This window comes from Branchiostoma lanceolatum, chromosome 5 (assembly GCF_035083965.1).
Source record: "Branchiostoma lanceolatum isolate klBraLanc5 chromosome 5, klBraLanc5.hap2, whole genome shotgun sequence".
NCBI lineage: Eukaryota > Metazoa > Chordata > Leptocardii > Amphioxiformes > Branchiostomatidae > Branchiostoma > Branchiostoma lanceolatum.
In genome coordinates, this window is record NC_089726.1 from 7,808,241 (window position 1) to 7,835,293 (window position 27,053).

The 27,053-nt window shown below is 40.9% G+C and overlaps 3 protein-coding genes and 1 long non-coding RNA gene across 15 annotated transcripts in view; 2 read left to right on the forward strand and 2 right to left on the reverse strand.

The window, feature by feature from the left end:
• The window catches only part of LOC136435121 (stabilin-2-like), a 138,308-nt gene extending 137,159 nt beyond the window's left edge, over nucleotides 1-1,149 (reverse strand). Inside the window, exon 1 of the mRNA XM_066428352.1 lies at nucleotides 606-1,149. Within this exon, the coding sequence (XP_066284449.1) occupies nucleotides 606-990 (385 nt within the window). The 5' untranslated portion in view covers nucleotides 991-1,149. The remainder of the gene's footprint in view (nucleotides 1-605) is intronic.
• Nucleotides 1,150-5,882: 4,733 nt separating this feature from the next.
• LOC136434758 (uncharacterized) lies at nucleotides 5,883-13,536 on the forward strand. 10 transcript variants are annotated; one of them, XR_010755784.1, is made up of 11 exons: nucleotides 5,895-6,105; nucleotides 6,844-6,929; nucleotides 7,147-7,240; nucleotides 7,941-7,969; nucleotides 8,077-8,145; nucleotides 8,530-8,627; nucleotides 9,283-9,387; nucleotides 9,735-9,797; nucleotides 10,977-11,023; nucleotides 11,420-11,571; nucleotides 12,081-13,536. XR_010755784.1 is itself a non-coding variant. In XM_066427799.1 (10 exons), exons 2-6 carry the CDS (start codon nucleotides 6,920-6,922, stop codon nucleotides 9,381-9,383), a joined length of 354 nt encoding a protein of 117 aa, XP_066283896.1. In that variant the 5' UTR covers nucleotides 5,891-6,105; nucleotides 6,844-6,919; the 3' UTR covers nucleotides 9,384-9,387; nucleotides 9,735-9,797; nucleotides 10,977-11,023; nucleotides 11,420-11,571; nucleotides 12,081-13,536. The 10 variants fall into 10 exon arrangements, 3 of the variants coding, with proteins under 3 accessions (XP_066283898.1, XP_066283896.1, XP_066283897.1); XR_010755780.1 differs by having other exon boundaries at nucleotides 5,897-6,105; nucleotides 8,077-8,127; XM_066427799.1 differs by lacking the exon at nucleotides 7,941-7,969 and having other exon boundaries at nucleotides 5,891-6,105; nucleotides 8,077-8,127.
• A 4-nt stretch (nucleotides 13,537-13,540) lies between these two features.
• Nucleotides 13,541-14,715, reverse strand: LOC136434759 (uncharacterized). The gene is made up of 2 exons (XR_010755787.1): nucleotides 14,491-14,715; nucleotides 13,541-14,228 (listed from the first exon to the last, which is right to left on the reverse strand). It is a non-coding gene; the product is annotated as an uncharacterized lncRNA (long non-coding RNA).
• A 2,629-nt stretch (nucleotides 14,716-17,344) lies between these two features.
• Nucleotides 17,345-27,053, forward strand: part of LOC136434761 (uncharacterized) — a 29,015-nt gene continuing 19,306 nt past the window's right edge. Inside the window, exon 1 of one of the 3 annotated variants that reach the window (XM_066427803.1) lies at nucleotides 17,345-17,477. The gene's annotated coding sequence lies outside the window, so the exon portion shown is untranslated. Of the gene's footprint in view, nucleotides 17,478-20,476; nucleotides 20,659-20,682; nucleotides 20,780-27,053 lie in introns of those variants that run through there. The other 2 variants (XM_066427804.1, XM_066427805.1) reach the window with 2 other exon arrangements.

The window sequence follows — 27,053 nt, forward strand, 5'->3', positions numbered from 1 at the left end:
AGTAGGGACTGCTTACAAGTCTCCGATTTTCTACGCTTGACACTCTAGGGGAACTAAGCTCTCAAGGGTATCGCAAAGGAAGAAAACATTTGGTATAAACAATTTTTATCAGAGCTTGCGGTGTGTTTGTGTGTGTTACGAAACTGCAGGAAATGCCGTCCTTATATAAAGGATCCGTAAAAGATTCAAAGCAGACCACACGCGGGTGTTTATCACAAACCGATGTAAAACTACATTTTTGTGTGAAGGGGACAAACTTTCTGAAAAGGGAAAGTATTGATGCCAGAAAAAGGCCTAGCTGGCACAAGACCAACCGATGAAACAAGAACATTCCTAAGATGAGGCTAGGGAGGAATGGAGAAATGAAATACAACTGTTCTTGGTGTAGTCAAGTGTGGGTTGTTGAAGGGATTTGGAAGAGAAAATTGGATGTCAGAAAGGGGAGGAGCGGGGCGGCTAACTCCATTTCATCGTTGACAGATTGATGAACACCCAAACACAATGGACAGTTTTTCGCACGCAGCGGTCTGCTAATCGTTTGACAATCAACTGTAAATGGAGTTCCACACTCCTGAAACAGCATGCTACAAGAAAAGCGGACAAACCTTGGCAGTCTGGTCCCCAGTAGCCCGGGCAGCACTGGGGTTGGAGAACCTGGCGGGCACAGACGTGGTGGCAGCCCGTCAAGACGATACCCCAGGACCCGAAGACGGGGATGCGGTACTGGCAGTCGCGTTGTCCTTCTCCTTGGGTTGTCTTGGTCGTGCCTTTCGGACACTCAACTTCCGCGTTCAGAGGACAAGTCCGACACGCCGTGGTCGCCGTTACCGTGGCCGTCACGTCGCAGCGGTTGCCGAAGCGGTCCGGGCGCGGGGACGACACCGTGGGGACGGGCGGGGGAACCGTCTCCTGTTCCCGAGCCTCCCCTGACCGGGCACAGCCCCACACGCACGCTAGCCATACCGTTAGCCCGACCCGCGCGAATATCATCGCAAAGACACTTTCTGTCAGCTTGGAGATGCGAAAAAGCTGTCTCTTCGCGATATAGGTGACAGGGATAACTTGTCCGCACCAGAAAGTCCTCGTCAAAGCTTCCCGGCTTGGTTTATTCACTGTCAAGTTGAGCGCAGCTGGTTTTGTTTCTATGCAGGTCAGCGCACGTTCTACGGGTCACTAACTTCCGATGACGGGCATTTCTCAAAACAGGGGGAGCCATATTGCCCAAAATTCTAAATTCTCATACATTTCAATATATACGAATCTATAGATAACTTAACAACTGTAATGAAATATGTTAGCAATATTCATAAAGAACAAAATTGTTCTATATAAGCTTACAAATAAGAAATTAATTTCAAGATTTAATATACACCCCTCACTTAATGGTACCGCCCATGCTAGTTACACCAATAAGAAGTGAACGCTCGCGGCGGGAAGCAGGCGGCGGGAAGTCCCGCCCTCAGCTGATTTTAACCATCCTCGTCCACCAGGGCCTTTCCGCTCTACGTTACATTTCCGCGAGCGATGTAACGTAGAGCGGAAAGGCCCTGGTGGACGAGGATGATTTTAACAGGACCCCGCGGGATAAAAATGAAAATTAGTGTGTTACATGATCTTTTAACCGGTGCACCGCCGGATAATCTGCCTGTTTTTGATACGTGCCTTGGTTATGTGATGATATGATTTTTTTGTTTGAGCAATTCCAGAGAAAAGCACTTATGATATTGTTTGAGACTTAAACCAGGCTGGCGCGTTGGCACTGCCCAAGGACGTTATATAACGTAGATTCTATGTAACTTTTTAGAGCAGAGTTCGAATTTGTATGATACTATACAAACAAACAAGCTATGTGCAGTTGTAGACAACCTTACAATGAAATCAAGATTGTATAACGTTAGTGCCGTTGCAGTTGGGTATTTTAATGATCTTTAATTTCTTCTCTTTTCCTTTTTATTCATTCCCTACATTTGGCATGTTTAGATAATCTCCAAGCAGATCTACACGGGGCGCGAAAATCGTAAATGCTAGCCAGAGAAGCTCCAGTCTGGTTAGCATTTACGATTTTCGCGCCTAGATCGGCTTGGAGATTAATGTTTAGAGGCATTTTTGGTCTTTCGCATTGGGATAATGGTTACATATCAAAAACGATACGTTTTGGAAAATAACGCATGGAAATGTCGTCATTACCGTGGATCTAGTTCGCAATTTACGTCCAAAATGCGCGGATATTTTGACATAGCTAGCATTGTAATAAAAACTGGTATTTCACCGGTCGGGGGCAAGTACACACACGCTCGGGGGAATGGTGTCCATGAAAAATTCACCCTTTTCTGATTGATTTAGGAGACTTTCGTTCCGGGGTTCACACAAAAATGCAAAATAGCCCCCTTCAGACTCTCTCGGGGACGTACAAATAGTAGAAGTCTGTCCAAATGCGGTAAAGAATTGGCAAGTGCAGTTAGTCAGCCATTGAACTTGTGAAGGTCCGTCCAACTGATGGCCGATGTTTATAATGTCCAAGCAGATATAGAAACGCAAAATCTCAATCTCACGGTTCCGCCGACTCGGCAGCGGGCTTTTCTAGAAACTTGACCATTTTGCCTTTCTAAATCTGCTTGGAGATTACAATACTAGTATCCACCATACGTATATATTCGTTGGTCGATTTCTACTATTCTACTAAGAACTCTAGAAGTTTTGGATACCAGGTTGTATACCGTAGAAGCATTTCGTTCTGGATACAGACATGTTCATGCCCTTCCATGTTCAGTGGATTTTCCAAGTCCAAGTGGCAATTCTGCCACCTACCGGCTAGCTGCTTTATCGCGAGGTGTTGATGCTAGTTCAACTGTGTTGGCCACCTGGAGCAGAGAGTAAAATAACCGCTAGATGACGCTTCAGTACGCGGGCTCCTCTTGACGGTGCATCAAGTTCTTGTCTCTAGACTAAACTACGCCGAAATATTTGCCAGGGTTTCATCTGCAGGCTCCGAAATGTGATCTTCACCGTGGACTGGCTCTTCTGGCTATTACTATTCCTTTCCCTGCCGAATTCTCCATACGCCCGTAGGAGGGCCTGGTGGAGGCTAGTGCATCACAGGCGTTGACCACGCGTTTGGCTTTCAATTTTAGGACAAACAGGGCCTTGAATAAAATCGGCAGTCGTCTCTGGATTTAATCAAGTGTCCTTTAATTAAATAATCTGAGAAAGGTATATATTCTATCTTCACTATCAGTAGAGGGTGAAATTGAAAACGTTTAGCTAGTTTCGTCAAAGCATAAGTGTGAAGTGAACGGAGAAATAACAATTGTAATACTTTGGGTCCGGCTGGTTTTTGACGTGTTTTTATGCGTTTTCCGAGCTTTCTATCTTGTCACATTTTTTTATGTCCACGGCCGGACAAAATAGAAGCCGATAAAAATGCCTAGAAACGTTCAAAACTAGCCCGAGCCGAACCTCTTGCTTCGAAAGTATGGAAGAGTCAACTGTTATTTGAGTCCATTGAGCTTAACTGGTTCGAGATCACTTTCATGAGAATCAATCATCACCCAACTTACGTTGTTTCACGATACTAGTATTCCCATATGCTAATCTCTAAGCAGATCATACGGTTAACGGTTGCAAAGACCGTATCCAACTGTCATGAAAAGGAGTTTTTCGGGTTGCAACAAAACTCATTTTGCCAGTTGGCACGGTGCAGTTGGATACAGTCTTTGCAACCGTTAGATCTGCTTAGAGATTACCCAATGCTTCACAAGTTTCATTCCCAACTTACCTAATCTCCAAGCAGATCTATAGGTTGCATAAAGACCGTATCAAACTGGCAGAGGAAGTACGTTTTTTGCGGTCTTTGCGGTCTTTGCAATCTATTGGGTCTGGTTGGAGACTAAACTTACCTCCCTGAGTAGGTTTTGCTGGGAACTGATAGGTTGTGATCATATGTATGTTATCAGGAAAGAAAGCCAGCTATCAGGAAACAAGGCTATTGCCCTAATTTTGCTATTGGGAAACACTAGTGATTCCCATGCCACAACTTGGCTTTTGGCTTAGGAGCTTTTCCTTGCGCACCGCAGCTCATAATCCGTGAGGCACTCTTGGTATCCCCCGCGAGCACATGATATGTGAGCCTACAGAATACCTGGTGCTGCATGTATCGTGGTTTATGAAATAGGGACTGACAGACAAATAAAGTTTAATAAATGTTACCTGCCCGTGGGTTACAAGGAATAGCTGAACGCACGGCGAGTTGCGTGGAAATTTGTCCTCCCCGGGCCGAAATATGTGCCTATTCGAAACCCCACCGTCAGTAATTTACCTCCATATCATGGATAACGTTATAACGTTATAACTCTTATATTTCCACCTGGGTTCCATCCTTGAATATCAGCGAGGTCGTTTTTCATCGCGCCTCGATAATGATTAGCCTCCGTTGCAGGCTCTGAACCGCCTTTTTTGGGGCTGAATAATGGCTTTTTGCAGCCAGCCCGTAACCATCAGCCGCCCCCGTAGCAAAATGGTTACGGGGGTGGCTGATGGTTACGGGCTGGCTGCAAAAAGTATATTATTTAGCCCCAAAAAAGGCCGGTTCAGAGCCTGCAATTGAGGCTAGATAATGATATCTGTTAGTACTCTCCAAGCAGAGGATGGGTTCCGGCAGGTTTTTGACGTGTTTTTAGGCGTTTTTGTCGGGCTTTCCACTTTGTCATTTTTTGTGGTCTCTATAGAGACAAAAAATTACATAGTAGAAAGCCCGACAAAAACGCCTAAAAACACGTCAAAATCCTACCGGAACCCATCCTCTGCTTGAAGAGTAATCTGTAGTGCAATGTCATCACTCACACAATGGTTAATTTACGAGCAGATGTCAACATGGTTTACTCGTGTTTTACCATGCAACCGCTCACATGTTGAACAGACGTACAAAATACAAGCGGTTGGCCGGGTTGTCTTCACAAGAACACGCTCAAAACAACCTGAAGTTCACATCGTTTGGATCCGGAGATTTACACATTTGGCACTGAGTGATGTTGGCAGCGAGAAGAAAACATCGATCATATTACAGACATTGCGTGACTGAAATCCCGATGATGCAACAATGGTCCAAGGGGCACAGAAAAGAGCGAGAAAAATTGAGGTGCTCTGGATCATGGAATCATTTTAATCACCACGAAAGTCTTTTTTCAACTGCAACTGGAAAGGTTGGGCGCGCGTGCGGTGCTTGGTGGCGCGCCGATATACGGTGTCTGGTCTCCCAGGGTACAACTATAGACTATACCAGTACTGCAGTCTCCACGGGTCGCTGGGAAAATAGTATAAATTGGCCAAATAGAGTCAACTGGATGAAGGGAGTCGGCTATGGAGATAGGGTCAAATATTGCAACTGCGGATGGGAATGTTATCCTCCATGGCCAAAGTCCCCCGGCAAATGTTCTCTCTATAGCCGACGCGGTTAGTCTGGTAGAGACTAGTACAATCAAGTGATGTTTCCGCCAATGTTTCCGTCTGGCCGTCCTTTTGACACCCTCTTCCTGCAAGACGCTATGAGACGAGGCCGTCCCACGGAAAACCTCCTTGGTACAACCAAGGAGGTTTTATGGTACAACTAGTACTCTTCAGTACAAAACAAACCTGGTGTGTTACGCCATGATGCGGTTTACAGGGCACAGCTAGTAGGGCACAGCCACGGGCGAAACCGACAGAAGCAGCATTATGATAAGACTAAACTTCACATGCAGAACCAGCTGCGTTTGTAAGTATTAATGAAATCAAAAGGGAATCTTAACCCTTGTCCTGCGGACCGCCTATATATAGGCGCTACGGATAATGTGCGGGTCCTGCGGACCGCCTATATATAGGCGCTGGGGGTATTTCCGGCATACGGTGGCCCACAGGAACACGGCGTTTTTTTTTTTATATCTGGGTTTATTTTCAACTTTTTTTTCCTGCGTGAAAATTTTTCGCACTTTTTTTTGTTTTGCAAAAATTTTTTCTTCTTTTTTTTGTGGGCATATAATGTACCCTCCCCGACAACGCACCGTCCCCAGGTCAAAGGTCGTGTGACGGGCGGACGTGTAATGGCGGCATATAGATACCGACTGATGAATCGTAAGTTATTCAATATATCTCATAGAATTGCATTATCACACTCCAAATTCAACTTGTTCCGTATAATTATGAGCTCCAGATCGTTGGAAAATTATCATAACGTGATGTTTTGCTGTAAAACTTATTGGTAAAACGGTCATCATCTGTTCTCTCATTGGGGAGGGGGGCGTTGGGTTTTTGGAAAAACTTTGCTGCTTTCTTCGTGTGAATTTAGGACCGATTGGCTTTAATGATTAGTATACTTTTTTATGTGAAATGTATACGTAGCGGTGCTGTAACCGTAAGTCAGTTGATTCCTATGGCCTCTGAGGAAACATGAATTCAAAGAAGTAACAGAAATCACACATACACAGCCTCAAAATGTCCATTGACACGATGTCTTGGATATTCCTGTGTCTTGTATACATGCCATTTAACTTTAGGCTGTTTGTTATGGGAAAAAAGGGAAAGTAAAAGGTCTTTGAAGTTATACAGAAGAAGAATATGTTTCCATGTTCAGTTCTTTATTCTCATGTTATTCTATGTATCACTGGTGTTACTTACTATAGGTATTAAGTAGTCAATATTTTCATGGTTCATATGGAAGAATGGCATAGTTTCTTACATAGATATGATATTATCATGGATTAACTTTACGGCTGATCATTTTCTCACACATTTCATGTATATTGTATGGCACGTTTCTTTGGATGTTGCCATGCATCACTTATGTTTTCTATTAATAATTTTTGTTATCAGGAAGAACTCCAGTGCCCAAACCAAAACGTTGTCTATAGAAAGATGTGGCGCTGACTTTTGCGGGAATATCGGCTTAATGTCAGAAGGTATTTGTATTTTTGATGTGTTTGAATTAAAACGATCTAGAAGTAGTGATACATGTATTTGTTTGGTTTTTTTTCAATGTGAGAAGTATCATATTAAACCCTGTACCCTAAGTAGAAGTTTTCAGAACAAAGCTGTACTTAATTAACTTAGCCTTGGGCAGACAGCAACCATTTTGCACATATCCTTAATTTTCCCCTAATGTCCCTAACACATCAGGAGTACTGTGTAAAGGATTTTACAAGAAGAAGACCCAGAAGGCTCAGCTCAGAGACGACAACGACGTCTTATTCGGCGTGACTTCTTTAGTCTGGTAGTACACACAATCTTTATTTTTGTTGCAGAGTAATTTTCTGACATTTTCAAGATATACTTTTGAACGCTGTTATTGCACTGTGTGGCTCCAAAATTACTTTGGTTGACATGTGTTTTTTTTCTTTTATTACATCTATTGGTTCTGTCCTAATAGCTAAGAATCAGGACTTGTCAGCTGTCATTATATGGGTCATTATGCTTGACATTTTCGTCACAGAAATTCTTTTTTTACCTGAATGTCTTGAGACTTACATTTCTCTTTTTTCAGTAATGTTTCTTTAGTCTAGTAGGTTGTTTAACATTCTATGTTATGATATGTATAACCGTTACTTGCGTGTGTGTCTTTTTGCACATTTTACATACATCATGTAGCCTCTACTCCACAGAGTTGGTAGCCTATTGACCCTCTCTCCGTAGCCGATTCCCTTAGAACACTTCACTCTATTTGGCCGACGTATACTATTTTCCCAGCGATCCATGCAGCTTGGCAGAGGCTACATTTTACCTACATCTCAGTGTTCTATTCATGTCAAAAGCTGAGATATATTACACTTATTGTGTGTTTGCACTATTGCTTCTCCTTCAATATACCCCTATGCTGTAGGTTGGTGAATATTAACTTCCTTGAAATGTTATCAGAAGTGACTGTCATATTGCATTTTCTTTGTCTAATCCTAGCCTTTTGTCTTGTCCTTCAGGGGCCGAGTCAAGTCTGGCATATTGATGGGTGTGTATATGTGTACATTGTGAAATTGCATTCTGTGTATTACCAATAACTAACCACTTTGAAACGATGATGTGGTAAAATAATTTTCTCTGTTACTGTATTTGCAGGAATGACAAGTTGAAACCGTATGGATTTTGTCTCCATGGCTGCATCGATGGGTAATGTACACACTATAGGTTATCTACTGCTTTATATAATTTTTGTCAGGTATTTGACACCTGGTTTCCATTCTTATCACAGGCGACCATTCTCTAAACATGGTAATGTCAGAGACTTTAGAGACCAACCATATATCATTCTGTCTTGCACTTGAACATAATCTGTATATCATTGAGCTGTACAACCAATCTAGATCTGTGGTGTAGAACTTGCATGCATAACGTTGACCTTGCTTGTTTCTTGACCTCCAGCACATTAAATTCGCTGTTTGACTAACCTATGTGTATTGGTTTCACCGTTAGACTGAGTGGTAATTTGCAGCACTTAACGTTAACAATTGTCTTAGACATGATAGTCAAATGAAACTTTTATCATAATGACACTTGTCTTTTACATTGTAGTTATAGTAGACGTTGCATGTGGCTACATGTTGGCACAACAAATAAGGATGCTGCAGTAGTGGCCACACTCTACCTGAACACAGTCAACCAGCTAGAAGGTACATTGACATAGTGTCAGTAGTTAAGACTTGAGTAGTCATATGTTCTACTGTCCATTATTGTCTGTCCGTCCACTCCGTGTCACATGTACATGCGATTAGCCTACGGGCAGGAATTTGCCATAACTTTTCATTGATTGTCAGAATGATATTCTAAAATAGCTTATATAAGTTATACAGACATACAGCCTATTCAGTGGTCACTATATTGGATATGTGGCACATTAAACACTATTTCAGTATCATACATTACCAAGAGCTTGAAATTAATTTTGGGGATAAGGTGCACTGGTGCACCTGACTTGAAGATTTTGTTTCACAAAAAAATATTTTAGATGTACAGCATATAGTTGTCAGCAAAACCATATTAGTATTACAAAATGCCTCTCTTATCATGATCAGCTAGAGCATAGCTGTTATCAACTTAGATATCGTAAACAAATGTTTTATATTTTTCAGTCTGTATGCTAGTGTATAAAAGTGACTTAACAGTTTACATAGTATAGGTAAATATTTAGGTGCACTGGTGCACCCACATTAAAAACAATTACTTGTAGGTGCATAGTAGCCATGGCTCCAATTTTGGGTTCACTTGCACCTTGTATTTAGAACCATTATCTGAAGATAAAGGACACTTATTTCCACATTCTTGCAGGTTGTCCACAACTTGTCCGATCCAGGCACAGAGAATGTGGTGGTGGCTGCAATGCAGTGTTCTTTTCATTGCAACCATTAGTATGGCAAGTCTGTGCATAATCAGGTGCATTTCTTTGATTACATTTCATTGTGCAGTGTAAGACCCCATTATGAAGGTTCCTATCAGTTAGTGTGCCTCTGAGGCCTGTCTGTATTTCCATTTCCTTGATGTTCCTTGCAAGCAAGGTACAGATGCATCTTACAGCTTTATCATTATTGTGGTATAGCATCATACCATACCGGTAGCTAACAGTGCCAAAAAAGAGGCTTGGATTCATTCTGAAGATACAAAATGTATCAAACATTAACAAAATCAAACCATTTTATGCTTTATTACATTACTGCACTAATAAACAGATACTGTACTTGGGTAAAATACATGTTAATGGTGTGTTTTGTTTATCATTATAGCGTATTGAAGCCTTCTGGTCTCACCTGAGGCCCACAGTGGTGTGGTGGATTGGGGTTTTCCAGGTAAAGATGCTCATGGAACTGAACAAAATTGAACATTTTAGTTTTCTTATTAAGAGAAAGTATAGATTCTTCTCAATTTGTAGGTGTGATACAATAAGAGTAACATAAATAAAACAAGAGTTGGTAGACCTCAAATCTCCATGAAATATATATTATGAAAATTAGGCCCACAGTTATATAATCTATATTCAACTATGGTCATTGTCACATAACTTCCAAATGCCATAAGTATGAAATTCCAGTTACTGCATCTACCAATGTGGAATTACTGTATTTTCTCATTAATTATGCAAATAGGGTCTTCATTTGCATAACTTTTATCTGCCAATGTCCCTTTATTTCTCAGTTACATACTGTATGTTGCATTTTTGAACTGTCCTACCATTGAACAGAGTGGATTTATAAAATGCCTTCATTAATTATGCAATATGCAAATTAGATTCTGATTTGCATTATCGTCATTTCATTATATCAAGTAACACTTAAGCTATCCACATATCAAAAAGAAGTATAAAGGTTTGGTTGTATATCCCTCTGTGGTTTCACAACCAGCTGTCGAGCCCCTCGGGAAGTGACCCAGTTTCGCTATAACAGGTGTCCCACAACTTGCAATGGACAACACTGCAAATATAGATTTTCCTCATTACTTATGCAAATCAAGTTCAATTTGCATATTTTTGCAATTCATTGTGTACATCTGTCTAAGCTACCTGCATAGTAAATGATATGAAAATCTGCTTCTTCAGTTATTCTCCTTAAAGGGTTTTGACAAATACGCCATTGTTGTTCCAGTGACACATATCAGGAGGGCCAAAATCGACCTTGACCTTTCTCCTCCCAACACCTACCCACATACCAAATATCATTACAATCCATGTAGACGTTCTTCAGTTATGCTGACTTTAAGCATCCGAAGGCACAAACATACACACACGCAAACACGCAAAACAATATCACCATGAAGAAGTCTTTTTTCATGGAGATAATGATATTAATACAATCTGTACAGTTACTAACTTCATTTCTCTTTCTTTTATTAATGATATTGTGGTCCATTATCTGTATGTGTTTGGTGAATCATCAAAATTTTTCACGATGATGAGAGTATAACCTACATGTATATGTGGGATTTAGTCTCTTTTTAAACCAAGACTATTGTAACAGTGGTTTACTTTTTAGGAAATGGCAGGTCATGGAGACCTTGAAGTAGAGAACTTTCTACACAAGTAAGTGATTTATGGTATAGTGTGATACATATTCCACCCACCTTGTGTTTTTGATCCAAATTTACTGTGGCATACTAAATGCTACTTTGAGGAACCCCTGCCTCTTAAACTTAAAGTGTACATGGCTTTACATGTTACTTTGTTTTGCTATGATATGGCAGGAGCCTTGACATGTTATTTTGTTCATAATTGTTAGTACTATATTTAGATATTTAGTACTAACATACTATGATCAGATATTGCTCAAGTACAATACAATATAATTTGTTTTCTTATTTTACAAAAATTGAAAAGCAGAGGTTGTACTGGTTGCAAGAATAGTAGTTATGACTGTTTTTCATATACTATTGTATCATAACGATGACTTTTGCTTTACTTGACTCTTTGAATGTACAGAGGAATCCTACGTTTCTGCTTTATGCCGATCATCAGACAACAACTCCTGGAGTTCATGGAGGACTGGAATGACAGAAGAATCCGTCCGCATCGAGGGGCAACAGTTCCAGGTGGACGACCAAACGTGTTGTTCTTCCTGCCAGAGCGAACAGGTATACACAAGCAAAAATATGAACTCTGGAAATGTCATCTGTACCAAAGGCCCGGCTTACACGTGCATTTTCCAAGTACACTTAGAGCACACTCAGCCCAAGTCCTGTGACTGTGTAAATAGAAATCTGTCATTTTTGACTTTGTAAACAGAAATCTGGGTATTTAAGTCCCCTTTTCCCAGACAAGACTTGAGCACGGTCGAGACCATGCTCAAGTCGCCCAGCAGGGGGGCAAGACAGACACCTCTATTTAAAAGCATGATTACACAACTACAATTATTGTTCCTCAAGCTACTGATGAGCTGCAGTACTATTTGTTTGCCCCCAGTTCCTCTGAAGGTAATTGGCCTCGCATGATTGGTAAAGTAATGTCTTAGATGAAGATGTGTTTGTTTTTTCTATGTCTTCTAAATGTCCATGTACCAATCATAGCTGTTTGGCGACACAATGTGTATTTGTTGCAGACTGTGTACCATGTATTCATTTTCTGTTCTCTTTGAACGTGACAGGTGGAGATAACTTCCTGAACCACCTGTCCCAGCATGACAGACAGCAGGCACAACATTATTGCAAACCTCCAGGCAGTGATGTGGGGAATGAGCCCCTCAACAGGTATCTGGAAGAGATAATGGCGAACATGCAGAGGCGGGTACCAGACACTTGGCAGGAGGCTGCACAATTGTATATAGACCTTGTATATATTGCAAGTGACCCTTAGATAAAATTGGCTAATAGTCAATTTTATCTAAGGGTCAGTACAAGAGGGGTTATCAGAAATACATGTATATAGTATATACATGTATCTCTGATAACCCCCCTTGTACTAACGACTGAGAATTATGATTGAATAACAGTAGCTGCAATTCTTCTTGCATTGAAACTTTGCTGGCACTTAGGCCACACCAATTTAACACATTGTTTCTTGGGTCACCTGCTTCCTTTGTTGTTTATTAACTATTTGATAAAATATTTTTCAACCCCAAAATGCTCCTATTTTGGCACCGTCCATTGAAGAAAGTCTTGTCTTCCTAGTTGTTACTGTTCTTTCACTTTTGAATGCAATGATTTGATTGAAAGTTCAAATTTCATTGTCTTCATCCTAACACAAAGAGGTTGGAGCCTATGTTGTTGGGACTACCAAACTTTCAGCACATTGCCCTTTTTCTTGTCAATGACCTCATAATTGCTGCTGCAGACACCTGAGCCTTTGGTCTCAAGACTGTAACAGTCAGTCAACATTGTAAGGAGGGAAGACTTTGTAAATTTGAAGCATGTACTAGTACAGTCAGTAATATTGTAATCATGTCTACGTAATGAAGGCTTTGTTGGTGTATTACTTCATAACATTTCTTGCCAGTCGCTCATGGTACAACTCAATTCATTGCATGTTTTAAATTCACTGCATTAGGTTTTTCTTTGCAACAAGCCTAAGTGTGGAATGATAGAAGAAAACCAGGACATGGTGTATCAGCTGATTGTACGAATGTAGGTTATTTCATGTACACTGTTCCCGTAGAACCTACTTATACCATTAATGAACTAATAACTAACACCAGCTATTATGGTATGCTACACCAAGCAAAACACCACTCCTAAGTAGCCAGCAAGGAGAAAGGAAAGGATTGTTGTGTATTAGTATGTCAATAATAGGGATTGGTGAAAAAGATTTAATTACGTGTACTACATAAAGTATGTCGTAAGAAAACTACCACGTACTATGTTGCCTGATGGAACCACTGTATTAATGCAGCCTGCCCGAATTATAACTGGTTAATTCAGAATAGCCAAAGCATCCTGTCTACATTGTCAAATTTGAATTATATTTTATTATTGATTTGTCTAGCAGAACGGCTGCACCATACATGTAAATTAGGTGTTAGTTGACCTTTTTATTTTGACAGCTGCACTAAATATGTTGGATCATACTAATGGCACTACAGAAACAATAAATGATTGCCGAACACATGTGCTGTTTGGAGTCTTGATATTTTTATGTTCATTGCTTTTAGGAAACATGATATTTTGTTGAGGCTATGCAACATCCTAATTCCACGGTGCTAATTCAAAGGAGGGGGCAGGTTGTGTTGAAGGGGAGAATCTTAAATCATAAATCTTTTTTTCCTTCTAAGTTATACAGTAGTTTACATCAAAATAAGGCTCGAAAAGAGGTGAAACAAAATGCTTCCCCTCAAGTGCCAGAAATATTGTCTGGGAGTATGAATCTAGACGCACTGCTGTGGTTTTTCACACCTTGGGTACTCCAAGTGCAGTTTATTTACACGATGCCAAGTTGGCCTTCTGTACCTGACCTCTAGACACAGTTCAGAACCCTGGCTAGCTCGCTTTAACAGTCTAATAAGAAAACATGACCACATAGACGTGCTGCATAACACATATACAATGACCAATATTGAACCTTTGATATTCATTAAAAGCTCAAATCAGCCTGCAGGCCACTTTTCCTTGAGCAAACACGCCAGGCTCAAAGTGTCAAGGATATCAATTAACTATGGCTGACTGGTACAGGTGTGACGAGCCTGGGTGCATGTGTGGAGATTATCTTGGGGTGGCTGGGATCTCTTCAGGGCTGAAGGAGCTCTCCACCCCTCAATTATAGCTCCCCATAGGAGTTTTGCCAGGACTTTTCTATCGCCAACCTAAGATAAAAGTATAAAAAAGTATACTAATCATTAATGCCAATCGGTCCTAAATTCACACGAAGAAAGCAGCAAAGTTTTTCCAAAAACCCAACGCCCCCCTCCCCAATGAGAGAACAGATGATGACCGTTTACCAATAAGTTTTACAGCAAAACATCACGTTATGATAATTTTCCAACGATCTGGAGCTCATAATTATACAGAACAAGTTGAATTTGGAGTGTGATAATGCAATTCTATGAGATATATTGAATAACTTACGATTCATCAGTCGGTATCTATATGCCGCCATTACACGTCCGCCCGTCACACGACCTTTGACCTGGGGACGGTGCGTTGTCGGGGAGGGTACATTATATGCCCACAAAAAAAAAGAAGAAGAAAATTTTGCAAAACAAAAAAAAGTGCGAAAAATTTTCACGCAGGAAAAAAAAGTTTAAAATAAACCCAGATATAAAGAAAAAACGCCGTGTTCCTGTGGGCCACCGTACCGGCACGAACGCGTCGCACCCCCGCGTAACTCCCGAAACCCGGAAGTAACATAGTGTTGCAACATCGTCGGGGTTAAGGGTCAAAATTATTGTTACGCAATTCATCTCAAGACGCATGCGCGATATGTTAATGAGGCCATATGTTAATGAGGCGGCCATGATGGCGCGTCGTCTGCTGGTATGTTTTCGGAGAGATATTTTCCGTGTTTCTGGCGGTAATATCGGTATTTAAACGCCAAAATGGATCGGTACACGGTCGAAGACGTTCTAGACGACATTTTCACGAACGATTCAGTGGTGGAATATCCTTTATCAAGTGAAAATTCCGCTGAAATCAGTGACAGTTCTGGCGAAGACGGGGAGTCACAACATCGGCCTCGAAGACATGCCGGGGCAAGCGGAGAGGGACCCTTACACGTTGCTGATGAACTTGAAAGCGGCGCTAACGCTACTTTTAGCCGTCGAAGAGCTCGGGGCACTTACCGAGGACGGCGTGGACGTGCCCGAGGAGGTAGTGGACGTGGTCGCTGGCGGGGAAGTGGTGCATGATTTCTATTGTGGGGCTGACCAGTCTCAGACTTTGATAGCCATATACTTACCTGTTATAATATCTGCAATTCGTATTTCTTTACATATAATACGATATATTATTCTGATGTTGTCAAAACTGGTCAGAAACTTTGTAGTCTTCGTAGAAACCTGTGTGTTGATGCTATACAAAGGCATGTGAAAGCATAGTGGAATAATGTACTTTTTATTGCTTTTTATGTCTTTATTATAATATAGCCTTTAGTAAAGATTGTAACGACTGTATGTTGATATGACAAGAAAGTTTAGACTATAAGCTTTCCACTCATGTATAGAAAGCTAGAATGTCAATTGTTCTATGGCTACAGCATGAAGTGTACTGTTCTGTATGAGAGTGTAGATTTTGCTCAAAAGTGAGTTCAGCACCAAGGGCAGTCTACAACCATATACATGTACTCACCTGTTACAATACCTGTGTATTTTACTTCTTCACATGTATCATTCTGATGTTGCCAAGACTGGTCAGCAACATTGTAGTCTTGGTAGAGACCTCTGTGTTGGTGCTATGCAGCAGTAAATGGAAACTTTGTGGAATAATGTACTTTTTATTGCCTTTTGTATCTTTATTACCTTTGTATTCAATGATATTACTTTGTTTGGAATTCCAAAGATAATACCTGTTGTAAGCTTTCAGCTGATGTGTAGGAAAGTGATTGTAATAGAGGTAAAGAAAGAAGTATACTAAATCTAAATGGCTAAGCTTTTCTACAGAAAAGCCAGTTCAGCACCGTGGACATTGTATGGTCATAAACCTACCTGCTGAGATACCTGGGTGAACTTCTTCATCATAGATATAGCTCTGATGTTGTCAGGATGTGTCAGGAATGCTGCAGCTTTGATATTGGTTCTTTTTATATGGTTCAGATACTTCAATACAAAAGGTTTTTGAAAAAAAGGTTTTTTTATTGATTTATTGCCATTATCAATCAATACAGGTAGGTGCAGGCAAAATTTGCAATATATTTCTGAAAAGTAGAGACTCTTAGCTTTGTATTGATATATAACTTTATAGAGTTATTTGTGGGCAAAGTATAAAAAAAATAGCAAAGTTAAAGCAGTACCCCTCCTTTAAATAGGGTAAAAAAAGCCCAGCACAGGGACTACTATAGGGTAAAAAAAGTCCAACAGGACAAGGGTTAAGCTTTTTTTCGAGTAAAAGCATTCAATGAGCACAGAACGCGATAAGTGTTGGCAGACTTTACCCCCTGAGAGGTAAGCGCTCTCTGACGGAACATACAGAAACTGCAGTGCGGAAACACAGATAAACACGCAGAAATTTATACAGTTGATTTTGGTGAAAGTTGTGGTTGTGGCTCGTTTCCAAGGAAGAATTGAACGGTAAAGATGTTTGCTTTTTCCGGGCTGCCTCGTTTTTCTGAACATAAAACCTAACGTTACAAGGATTGTATGCCCGAAAAAAAACCGGATTGGCCGGGTTACGATATTCCCTTTCCAACATCTACTTGCTGATTAGGCTGTATATACCATATACACATTATACATCTGAAATTATTCATAAGTTTTCGTATTTCCGAATGCCATATATGGTAACGTTACGTCCTTGGCTCTATTTTCCTACAGGTGCACAGGTGTTGTACCCGAGAGAAATGAATACGACAAAGGAGGAAGTGAACGAAATAATGAGTAATTTCTTACGCCCCCGAATAGACTAGTATTGGGAATTGGATATTCTCACTCGTTCGGCATGTGTAGCAGGAATTTGTTCTTTTGTCCCATTCATTGGCGGTAGATAGTTTGTATCCCTTGATGACAACCGGAAGTGGTATCCCTGCCGCTCCAGGTGGGTGGGACGAGTCCATCTCTTCCGTTATATAGCGCTAGTAAGGGAAAAAGGACTATATATTTATGATGAATTTACCACAATTGAAGGTAGTCTTTAAAGAAATACTATACTTTTACATTTATTATAATTTATTTTGACTGCAAATTGTTATGTAGGCTTTATTTGTGTAAAATGATAAAATGAAAAAAGGTTTACGAATATTGAATCCCCCGCCAGATTGCATCCCCGCCCCCGCCGGATGAACGTGAGCCGGGTGATGTCACACCAGCTCGGCAGGGTGCTGGCTTGTGTAGCTGCCAGAGACGATGTTTTCACACCACAACAACGGACCACCCTGCAATGTTTTCCTCATTCAAACACTCCAGGTAAGTCCGCGAACGTTTGCTACACCTCGTCCCGCGTTCTGATCGCCTGTAAATGAATATTCCGTGCCGTGATGTTTGAATGATTTCCGATGTGTTGTTGTGCATATATTTTCTGAACGCGCTTTCTGTGCAGCGCGCGACTGTGTTTTCACACGGCTAGCGCCTTTGTTTGCGAAACCGTCTGTGCACTGATAACCTGTCCCCTCAATTAAATCACTGTTTATCTAAAGCTGGCTAGCTACATGTAACAACTCGTGGATCAGATATACATAATGATACTGAAAGTATTGTTGGTACGTAACGTTAGACTGTCGTTTGATTATGGGAAGGTATACCATACCTAACGTTACCACAACAAGGAAGGAGGGGGGGGGGGGGATTTTCCGCGATCAATATTTTTCATACATTCGATCTTCTTTATGGACGTTTTATTGGATGGCGGAAACATGTCCAGTTTTCCATGATACAAACTTAGGGTTGTTAGAAACAGAATATCCTTGTTTATACGAATCACAAGAGAATACAGCCACATCCTTAGCCTTAGGGTAGGTGGTCCACGAAAAGGGTCAAAGGATAATGCCAAGTTCATCCGTAACGTTATACCAAGGTTATACACGAACAATGGGACCCATAGTAGACCCCTTTCCCCTGAGATCCCCATCCCTTTGGGGTCCATATGTTAAGATCTGGGAGGTCAATGCACCGTGTCACTACAATATGTTTGCAAGTTGGTTTTGTACCGTGTAAATGTAATGAATCAAAATTTATTCCAGCATCTTGATTCTACATTGAAATGTGTATTAACATAACGTTAGATGTTTGGTTAACATTATTGTACTTTTCTAATACACATGTACCTAGTTTGTAGGGTTGTTAGAAGCAGAAATCTGAATGTCTGTTAAAGATCGCAACAGAATTCCACCACATCCTTAGCCATAGGGAAGGTGATCCACAAATTCGAAAAAGGCCTTGGTGTCAAGGATGATGCCAAGTTCATCTGTAACGCACAAACAATGAGACCCAGGGCAGACCCCTTTCCCCTGAGATCCCCTTTCCCTTTGGGGTCCACATGTTTAGAATTGGGAGGTCAGTGCATTTTCACCGCAATATGTTTTCAAGTTGGTTTTGTAATAGCCTGGATGCCAGACCCCCACACTCTAAAATATCTTTCGTGCAGGTTAGATATTTCAGAGTTTGGGGGTCTGGCATCCAGGCTAGTTTTGTAATGAACGAAAATTAGTTCTACTGATTTCTAGCATGTTGATTCTATATGTTGAAATATAATGTTAGATGCTTTACAAATGCAATCTCAGGCAGTGTATTCTTTAGGTCATGATTCTTCTGATTTTATCTGTTCTAACGTTATAATTTCCTGTGTCTTTTGTTGAACAAGATAACATTTTAAGTGGCATTTCCTTTTTCCTACTGACATTCCCAGGCACAGGAAGAATGACAGAGGCAGATTTTCCTACATCTAGTATACGGTGATCTGCGGTAAAAACTGGATTTTTAAAATGCAAATGTAAACAGAAATGTTACCAATGAATGAAAAGTCCAAATACTTTTATGTATTACAGTATACAACAGTTCATTTATATGTAGGATTATGCGAAGTCTCAGTCTTTTACTCATGTTTTTTTTGCAGCATTCAGTACTTTTTACCAGTGCACTTTTTAACTCTTCACTTAGCCTGGATGCCAGACCCCCAATCTCTGAAATATCTTTCGTTTGGGGGTCTGGCATCCAGGCTGCTCTTCACTTTGAAGTTGAACTAGTCATAGAGACTGAGCCTGATGCTCGATTGTTCGTGTATAACCTTGGTATTAAACGTTACGGATGAACTTGGCATTATTTGCTTAGGCCTACCCTGAAAGCCAGACCCCATGTATTCGGCGCCGTCACCCACCGCACACGCGCCCAGGCTTTACAGCTGGCCCCGACAATCCACCACGCCCCTACTCTGGCTCTGGATCGTCGGGGCCAGTGGGAGAGGGGCCAGTAAAGCTCTGGCGCACGTGTGGTGGGTGATCGCGCTGAATACATGGGGTCTGGCTCCCAGGGTAGCTTGGGCCTCACACTGCTTTAGATTTATCATATAGATAAGCCACAGGGTGAGGCAGTAAAATTTGAAGTCTGGAGTTCCAAAGTTGGCGGGAGCAGTGCTACAGCTGGGGATGATAAAGATGTAATGTAGAGGAGTGCCAAGGGCATCCTCTGCCAGGACTTATGAAAATGTTTACACGGATAATGAGTGCCCAAATCTCGGGAGCCAGTTGGTATTTCAAGAGGTCATACGAACTTGGCGTTGAGGAGCATTACTGTGTACCTAAAGCCTTACACACTGTCTCAGTTCAGCTGTTAGCAGTCCTCAAAAGACAGGTTATAAGAAATTGTTCTAATCATGCGGGCTAAGCAACAGACGTTGTGGTAGACCAAGGAAACCTTGGTTGGATTGTGTGTCAGGAAAGATGTGGACCCCCTGGATAGAGCCACTTGGAAGCCTGTGTGAAGTTCACTGTCAGGGACCCCAGGAGCCATATATACTACATTTTACTACTATGCGTTGTCCCAGGTTATGGCATTTCTTTCACACCACCCTTAAGATTTACTGAAGGCTTGTACAGGAAATGTTATGCCACTAACGATAGTAAGTTCATTAGAGTTCACTGATGTAGACAGCTTCCTGTTATTGTTTTGCGGCTAGGTAGGAGATGACTTTAGCAGAAAGGAAAGAGAAACCTGTCATGACGTTACAATCGACATCATAGGACGTAGACACTTGAAATTGGTAATGAGTTGCCTTCATGCATTTCCTGTGTGCATTACGCCTCCTCTATTTGTTGTTTAGTCTAGCCAACTGCTTTATCGAAGTAATGTGTATGCTATAGACTAGTTAACTATACTATATATATATATGAGTCAAGTTTTTAGTGATATCACCATGCTGCATGCAATAACAGATGAAATACGTAGGTTCACCAGAAATCACTCAGATAACGTAAGGTATTTTCTTATCAACGGTAATGGAAAAGTCCAGGATGTGAGGAAGAAACCTGCCAAAATAAACATCTTGGAAGTTTGTTGCTCCAACACGTTGACTGCAGGTCTGTTTCGAACCGTTACAGCGACTGTGCTGTCTCGTCAAGATCTATTTCATACAATCAGACACTCAGACAGACAGGTACCCTTGCTTTTCTACCGCAGACTACCATAAGAAGTCAGAGTCACTTTGGTATGTTTGTTGAGCTTTTACATTGACGGATAGCTTCAAGATAACCTGGCAAACACGGTAAAGTGCAAAGGTGAGTGAAGGTGTTTACCTCGCCTGGTATCCATCCCTTTTTCCTATCATCGCCAGCCATATCCTGTATTCAGTTCCGTTGCCCTACATAGGCATTCAGTACCTATTCGAAAATAGATATTTGCAAAGGGTTCTTAAACTAAGTACCTAAACATAGGGTAATTAAGTAAGTGAAGGGTTCTTTTTTTTTGGTAGGGACCAGGTAACTAAGTACGGATGGGTACCAGGCTAGTGTTCGCCTTGACTTGACTGGTACCCTTGGTTCAAGAGGTCTGGGTACAGCCCAATATTTTTTAGTCTCTGTACTGTGGCAGGCCTTGGACTCTTGTTACCTTCGCCGAGAAGGTTATGCAGAGGGTAGCGTTTCTTTGTGTGTGTGTTTGTTTGTAACGTACAGCATAACTGGAGAAGGCTTGGATGGATTGTCTTGATATTTGGTAGGTGGGTAGGTCTTGATGAGACATAGAAATGATTAGATTTTGGGTCCCCTAGCGGCTTGTTACGGTACTGCAGCGGACCTTCCTGTTTTGATATCTCGTGTTCTGGACATGCTATGGTCGTGATTTTTGAGTGGTAGATAGCTTTTTGGACAGAGAGCAAGTGGTCTAGGTTTGGGCCCCCTAGCGGCTTTTTTCGAACTGCAGGAGCAGGTTTTGCTTCAGACTTTGAAATGGAATAACTCAAGAAGGGCCTGATGGATGGTCATGATTTTTGGTAAGAAGATAGCTTGAGTGATGATGTACATGATTAGATACTTATTATGCAAATTTGCATAATTAATGAGGAAAGTTTATACATCCGCCAAATTCAATAATAGGACTCTCAAACATGTGACATATGTAACTGAAGGTTCCGGGTCGGAGTTCAATTGTGACCGGGGGTTGGGTCATGACCCGGTAATCTGCCGGAAGTGCGTTGTCGTCACCCTGATTTCTGCCCGAGATTGCTTGGTGATGGTTTTAGCTGTGTATGAATATTTTGAATCTTCTGAAAAGCCCGTGAGTATTTTTGGGCGCGGTGCAGTTGGTTCGCTATCGAAGCCTTTTTTGTATTAGTCCGCGGGAACGGTGATGCGGTTTTCTCGCCTGATGACCCAAATAGCATCGTTTTTAATGCATTTTCACCGAATTTGCGTCATCGGAGATTGCGAAAAAGTTATCACATGACTTTTTTATTTTTTTCATTTTTCAGAGACACCATTTACTACGCTTTCTCAGCATATATGCCGTGACCCCAGGAAAACTCGTTTTTTCCGAGCAGGTTCGATCAAAAAAGTGTAAAAAAATGATAATTTTCGGATGCCAAATTTACATTTTACTATGGTTTCTACCCAAAATAAAGGGACAACGGACAATACCGATAAATACATCGGAAAACAGCAGAAAACCGCTTTTCGACCATGTGATTACATTTTCCGTCCTACTTTTCTCGGCGGAATTGTAGCCCGTCGACCTGAGGGTGTCGGCCTACATACGAAATCGCAAAAAAACTCCGGTCCGAGACCTTAAAAGGACGGCAGCGGCTGCGTCGATGACGTCATAGATGACGTTATTTCGACGCATTCGAAAGCTTTTATCAAAATCTGTAAGTTTGTTTGAAAAAACCCCGAAGTTTGGCCTTTTTTCTCTTTTAAATTCGATATATCCATGGATAGGTGCTTGGCGCCCCCCTCCCCCATGTGCCCCCCCCCCCCCCCAAACCTCAAATACGGCCATCTTTAATCATTTCTGGCCGCCAAACCGTTTTTAAAAGGAATTCACTGACTACGTCATTTGATGGAAGCCCATGTCTCAACTTGACCTTCGGTATGATTTTCGCGATGCCCCGCCTTTATGATGACTTAAATTGGAGAATTAAGCTAAAATCTAAGTGCTTTAAGCCTTCTTAAGGCGAAACTTGGTTTTCTGACTTTTGGTTCATCGCTCCTTAACGTCGCGATATTTTCTTCTTTTGATGGTGTGAAGTGACAGCCTACTAGGCGCGCTACACATCTCGGACGCACTTATTTAAACTGCCCGCTTCTAGCTCTGATGACATGCTCCAGGTTGCGCTTTGGACTGTGTCAGAATGCATTCTTTTACACATTTAGGGAGCATTGTGCTGCTTAAGGGGCCTTTACGGCGAAGTAGTGAAGAATTTGATGTCGGACGCGTTTGATTCGGAATGTGCGACCCGTGGTCTACCAGTCTATACCAAAATTTGACATATTCTTCGTTTCAGTTAAAAGCTACGAACTTAAAACGCGACCCCCTGCTGTTTTCCTCGAGAACCATGACGTCACTGCGTGACGTCACCGACGCCAACTCTTAAAGAGGCTTTTCTGCCAATATGCAGCACCGACACGACGGAAAGTCCGCATAATGTCCAAGCCAAGGGCATGAGCAGGCTCTCCATCCCGTTTTACCTGTTTTTTGAAAAGCGATGTCCTGAAAAATGATGTTTTTATCAATTTCCCTACTGTAACGTTGTTAAGGCCTGCACGTTGGCAAAATAGCCTCAAAACACAGTGTTTTTCACATGACTTTAAACCCCTGCTGCGGGAAAAGTAATAGTCGCAGATACGCCAAATTTGGATATATGGTGGATATAACTTTTCTGAAAATTTTGAACAAATTTTAAGACAAAATATGTTTCTTAAGGTTCCGGGTCGGAGTTCAATTGTGACCGGGGGTTGGGTCATGACCCGGTAATCTGCCGGAAGTGCGTTGTCGTCACCCTGATTTCTGCCCGAGATTGCTTGGTGATGGTTTTAGCTGTGTATGAATATTTTGAATCTTCTGAAAAGCCCGTGAGTTGTAGTATTTTTGGGCGCGGTGCAGTTGGTTCGCTATCGAAGCCTTTTTTGTATTAGTCCGCGGGAACGGTGATGCGGTTTTCTCGCCTGATGACCCAAATAGCATCGTTTTTAATGCATTTTCACCGAATTTGCGTCATCGGAGATTGCGAAAAAGTTATCACATGACTTTTTTATTTTTTTCATTTTTCAGAGACACCATTTACTACGCTTTCTCAGCATATATGCCGTGACCCCAGGAAAACTCGTTTTTTCCGAGCAGGTTCGATCAAAAAAGTGTAAAAAAATGATAATTTTCGGATGCCAAATTTACATTTTACTATGGTTTCTACCCAAAATAAAGGGACAACGGACAATACCGATAAATACATCGGAAAACAGCAGAAAACCGCTTTTCGACCATGTGATTACATTTTCCGTCCTACTTTTCTCGGCGGAATTGTAGCCCGTCGACCTGAGGGTGTCGGCCTACATACGAAATCGCAAAAAAACTCCGGTCCGAGACCTGAAGAGGAGAGAAATATTAACATATATCAACTATGCAAATGAAGACCTCATTTGCATAATTAATGAGAAAATACTATAACTCAAGATGGGCTTGATGTACGGTCTTGATATTTAGCTTGAGTGATGATGTACATGATTAGATACTTATTATGCAAATAAGTACCTAATTTGCATAATTAATGAGGAACGTTTATACATCCGCCAAATTCCATAATAGGACTCTCAAACATGTGGCATATGTACATGTAACTGAGGAGGTAAGAAATATTAATAGATATCAACTATGCAAATGAAGACCTCATTTGCATAATTAATGAGAAAAAACTAACTTAAGTTGGGCCTGATGGATTGTCTTGATTTTTGGTATGTAGATAGCTTACATGATGCTTTGTATGATTAGATATAATTATGCAAATCAGATTTTCTAATTGGCTTAACACATGAGACAATTTCGAAATCCCGCTGTGTTCCAGGATATGACTATTCAAATATGTGACACTTGTAACTGAGGAAGAGAGGAATGTTAATAGATAAAAAATATGCAATTGTAGGCGTAATTTGCATAATTAATACTATAATCACATACAGGTAAATAATGGCAATTTCATACTTGTGGCATTTGAAAGTTATCTGAATGTGAACATCGTTGAATCAAATTATGCTAATAAGGACCTCATTTGCACAATTGATGATAAATGTTAGCATAACCTTCTTTGATAAGCTCATACTTTGGACAACTTCTTTTATTTGGCTGAAGACGATCAACTGGTATAATGTATGATTGATGAGAAACACTCTTAAATACGTCAGTCATTAAGGTTAAAATCATTTGGCGAAGGTATGAGGTCGTGGAACTCTAGTATTGTTGATTTATTCATGTTGTGTTATCCTGTTTGGTACAGTACGCAGTATTAGCAAATTTTTTGCTCAGCGGTGGCAATATCATATCATGACATATGCTGATTTTTTATCCCTGCTGTGTTCCGATGGTTGTCATGTTATAAAACATTTGCTGCTAGCTGGCAGATAAAGAATATGCCACTATCAAAGCATGGCCTGGAGCTATGTAAGTTAAGTGCTCAGGGAGGAACGTTCCATTTAGAATGAGCCATCAATTATTCGTGATGCTGGAGAGAAATGTGGTAATGAAGGTTATTAAATGAAGGCCACTTACTGTGCTGGGCTAAAAGAGCAGGTTTAAATTACTTAAGAATACCTGACCAGACAACAGTAAGCACAGACATCACGTTTGTATATGGTAGTACATGTACATCGAGAAACATTTTGAATTGTCTTGTGACAAATACCACCAATCAGTCCTTTACGGCTTGTTTATTTTTTTGCTTCCCAACAAAAGAAAACAAAGAAACAAGCATGAAAGGATGATGAATGCTAGTGGTAGCACATGAAAATGCAGTAAAATTTTTCGCAACAGGTGCCCAAAATTGTATGCATTAACCAAATATACTTGTATTCATAACCACACCTGGACATTGATTGATATCTTTTCTATCTGTTGACTGACAGTTGATAATTTAGGGTCATATTTAGATAAACAAAAGTAGATGCTACACAAATACTGCTCATTCAAAGACATGAATACCACTTTCTAAGCCTACATCAAAAGCATTCAATGAGTGGACAGGTAAAGAGAGAGTAACACAAACATGTAAACACACAGGCTTGTTTCTAAAACATTATTTCTGTATCAAACTAAATTTGTATTTTTTCAGTCCCATTCTAGTATTGTGTGGTTGGTTGGTTTACTTGTTTATCCCAAAAGTATCAGGTGCACGCACATGTAGGCACCTGCTTGTGCAAAATCATTGGACAAAGGACGTAGTTAGCCATCTAGATAGAATTCCAGGCAACGTTTGCCCCAGGAATGCTACTTGCTAACTTTCTGTTGGCTCGACTTACTACACAAATAACACACTCACCTTGAGAGCACCTGTACAGTTTAAAGTGGTGTTGGATTTGTCTTTTCAAGGGGCACAACTTGAGACAGTTTTTAATCCCTCATGGGCTATGGATGAACACGGCTTAGGGATTAGGGATGCGGTGACCAGGTGAGACACTGGTATTTAACTTGAGGTTGGAAACCATTGCTCATAGTAATGTAGAGCTCTGTCTGAATGAAAACTACTGTATGTTGTTGAGAAGCATACATGCATGTATTTACAAGCAGGTACAAAAGATGTTGTTACTAACTGTTGATAACTCATACAGTCAGTATTGCTTACGAAGATGTTCTTAAGGTAGTACCATAGTATTGATGTATAATTCTCTAGGAATTATGCTCATTAGATAATGATTACAATTGTAGAATTCTTGAGGAACTATAATTATCAGATTGTGATCGTATCAAATTGTTTGATCCATTTATCATGGATGATCATTAGGACAGTCAAAATTGCTGAACATAGAATTTTGGGTAGCAGAATCTGACACTAAGTACTAAGTATTAGATCATATACTGGTTCCTGTAGTATTGTATGGATCCAATCTTTTTATCAGTATTAATGCCACACAACCTATTGTTGTAATGTTGCTTTTGGGGAATCGATATGTACTCAACAGGTATCAAATGCCACAGTGTCTGGGCTGGTCATTGATTAGAAAATGGTGAGTTCCCCATGTAAATGTCCCCCTGGCACTTTGCCCATTTGGACCTGTTGTTCATTTGGCAGGCTGGCATAGCTGAGGGTCTGGATGCTCCTTTTCCATAAGGTGTAAGCGGCCTATTTTGACTTCCTGTAATTTGCAGGGAAGCCGTCTTTTTCACGTAATTCGTAGCGAGGCGACCAAATTTTGCGTCATTGCAATTGATTTTTAGGGTAATAGTATACGTAGGGGTTTCTTCTGAATTTAGCGTAAATGTTGTTGGGACTCCCCCATGCAGACCCACATACTAGTAGCTGGGCTAGTCTGTCTGCATGCTTGAATCCTGGCTATGCATACTCATTCAAAGGTA

Excerpts from the sequence above, each read along its gene's own strand:
- LOC136434758 (XM_066427799.1), top strand. Across the intron at positions 7,241-8,076 it reads GGCGTGACTTCTTTAGTCTG|GAATGACAAGTTGAAACCGT; the intron begins GTAGTACACACA and ends CTGTATTTGCAG. Across the intron at positions 8,128-8,529 it reads CTCCATGGCTGCATCGATGG|TTATAGTAGACGTTGCATGT; the intron begins GTAATGTACACA and ends TTTACATTGTAG.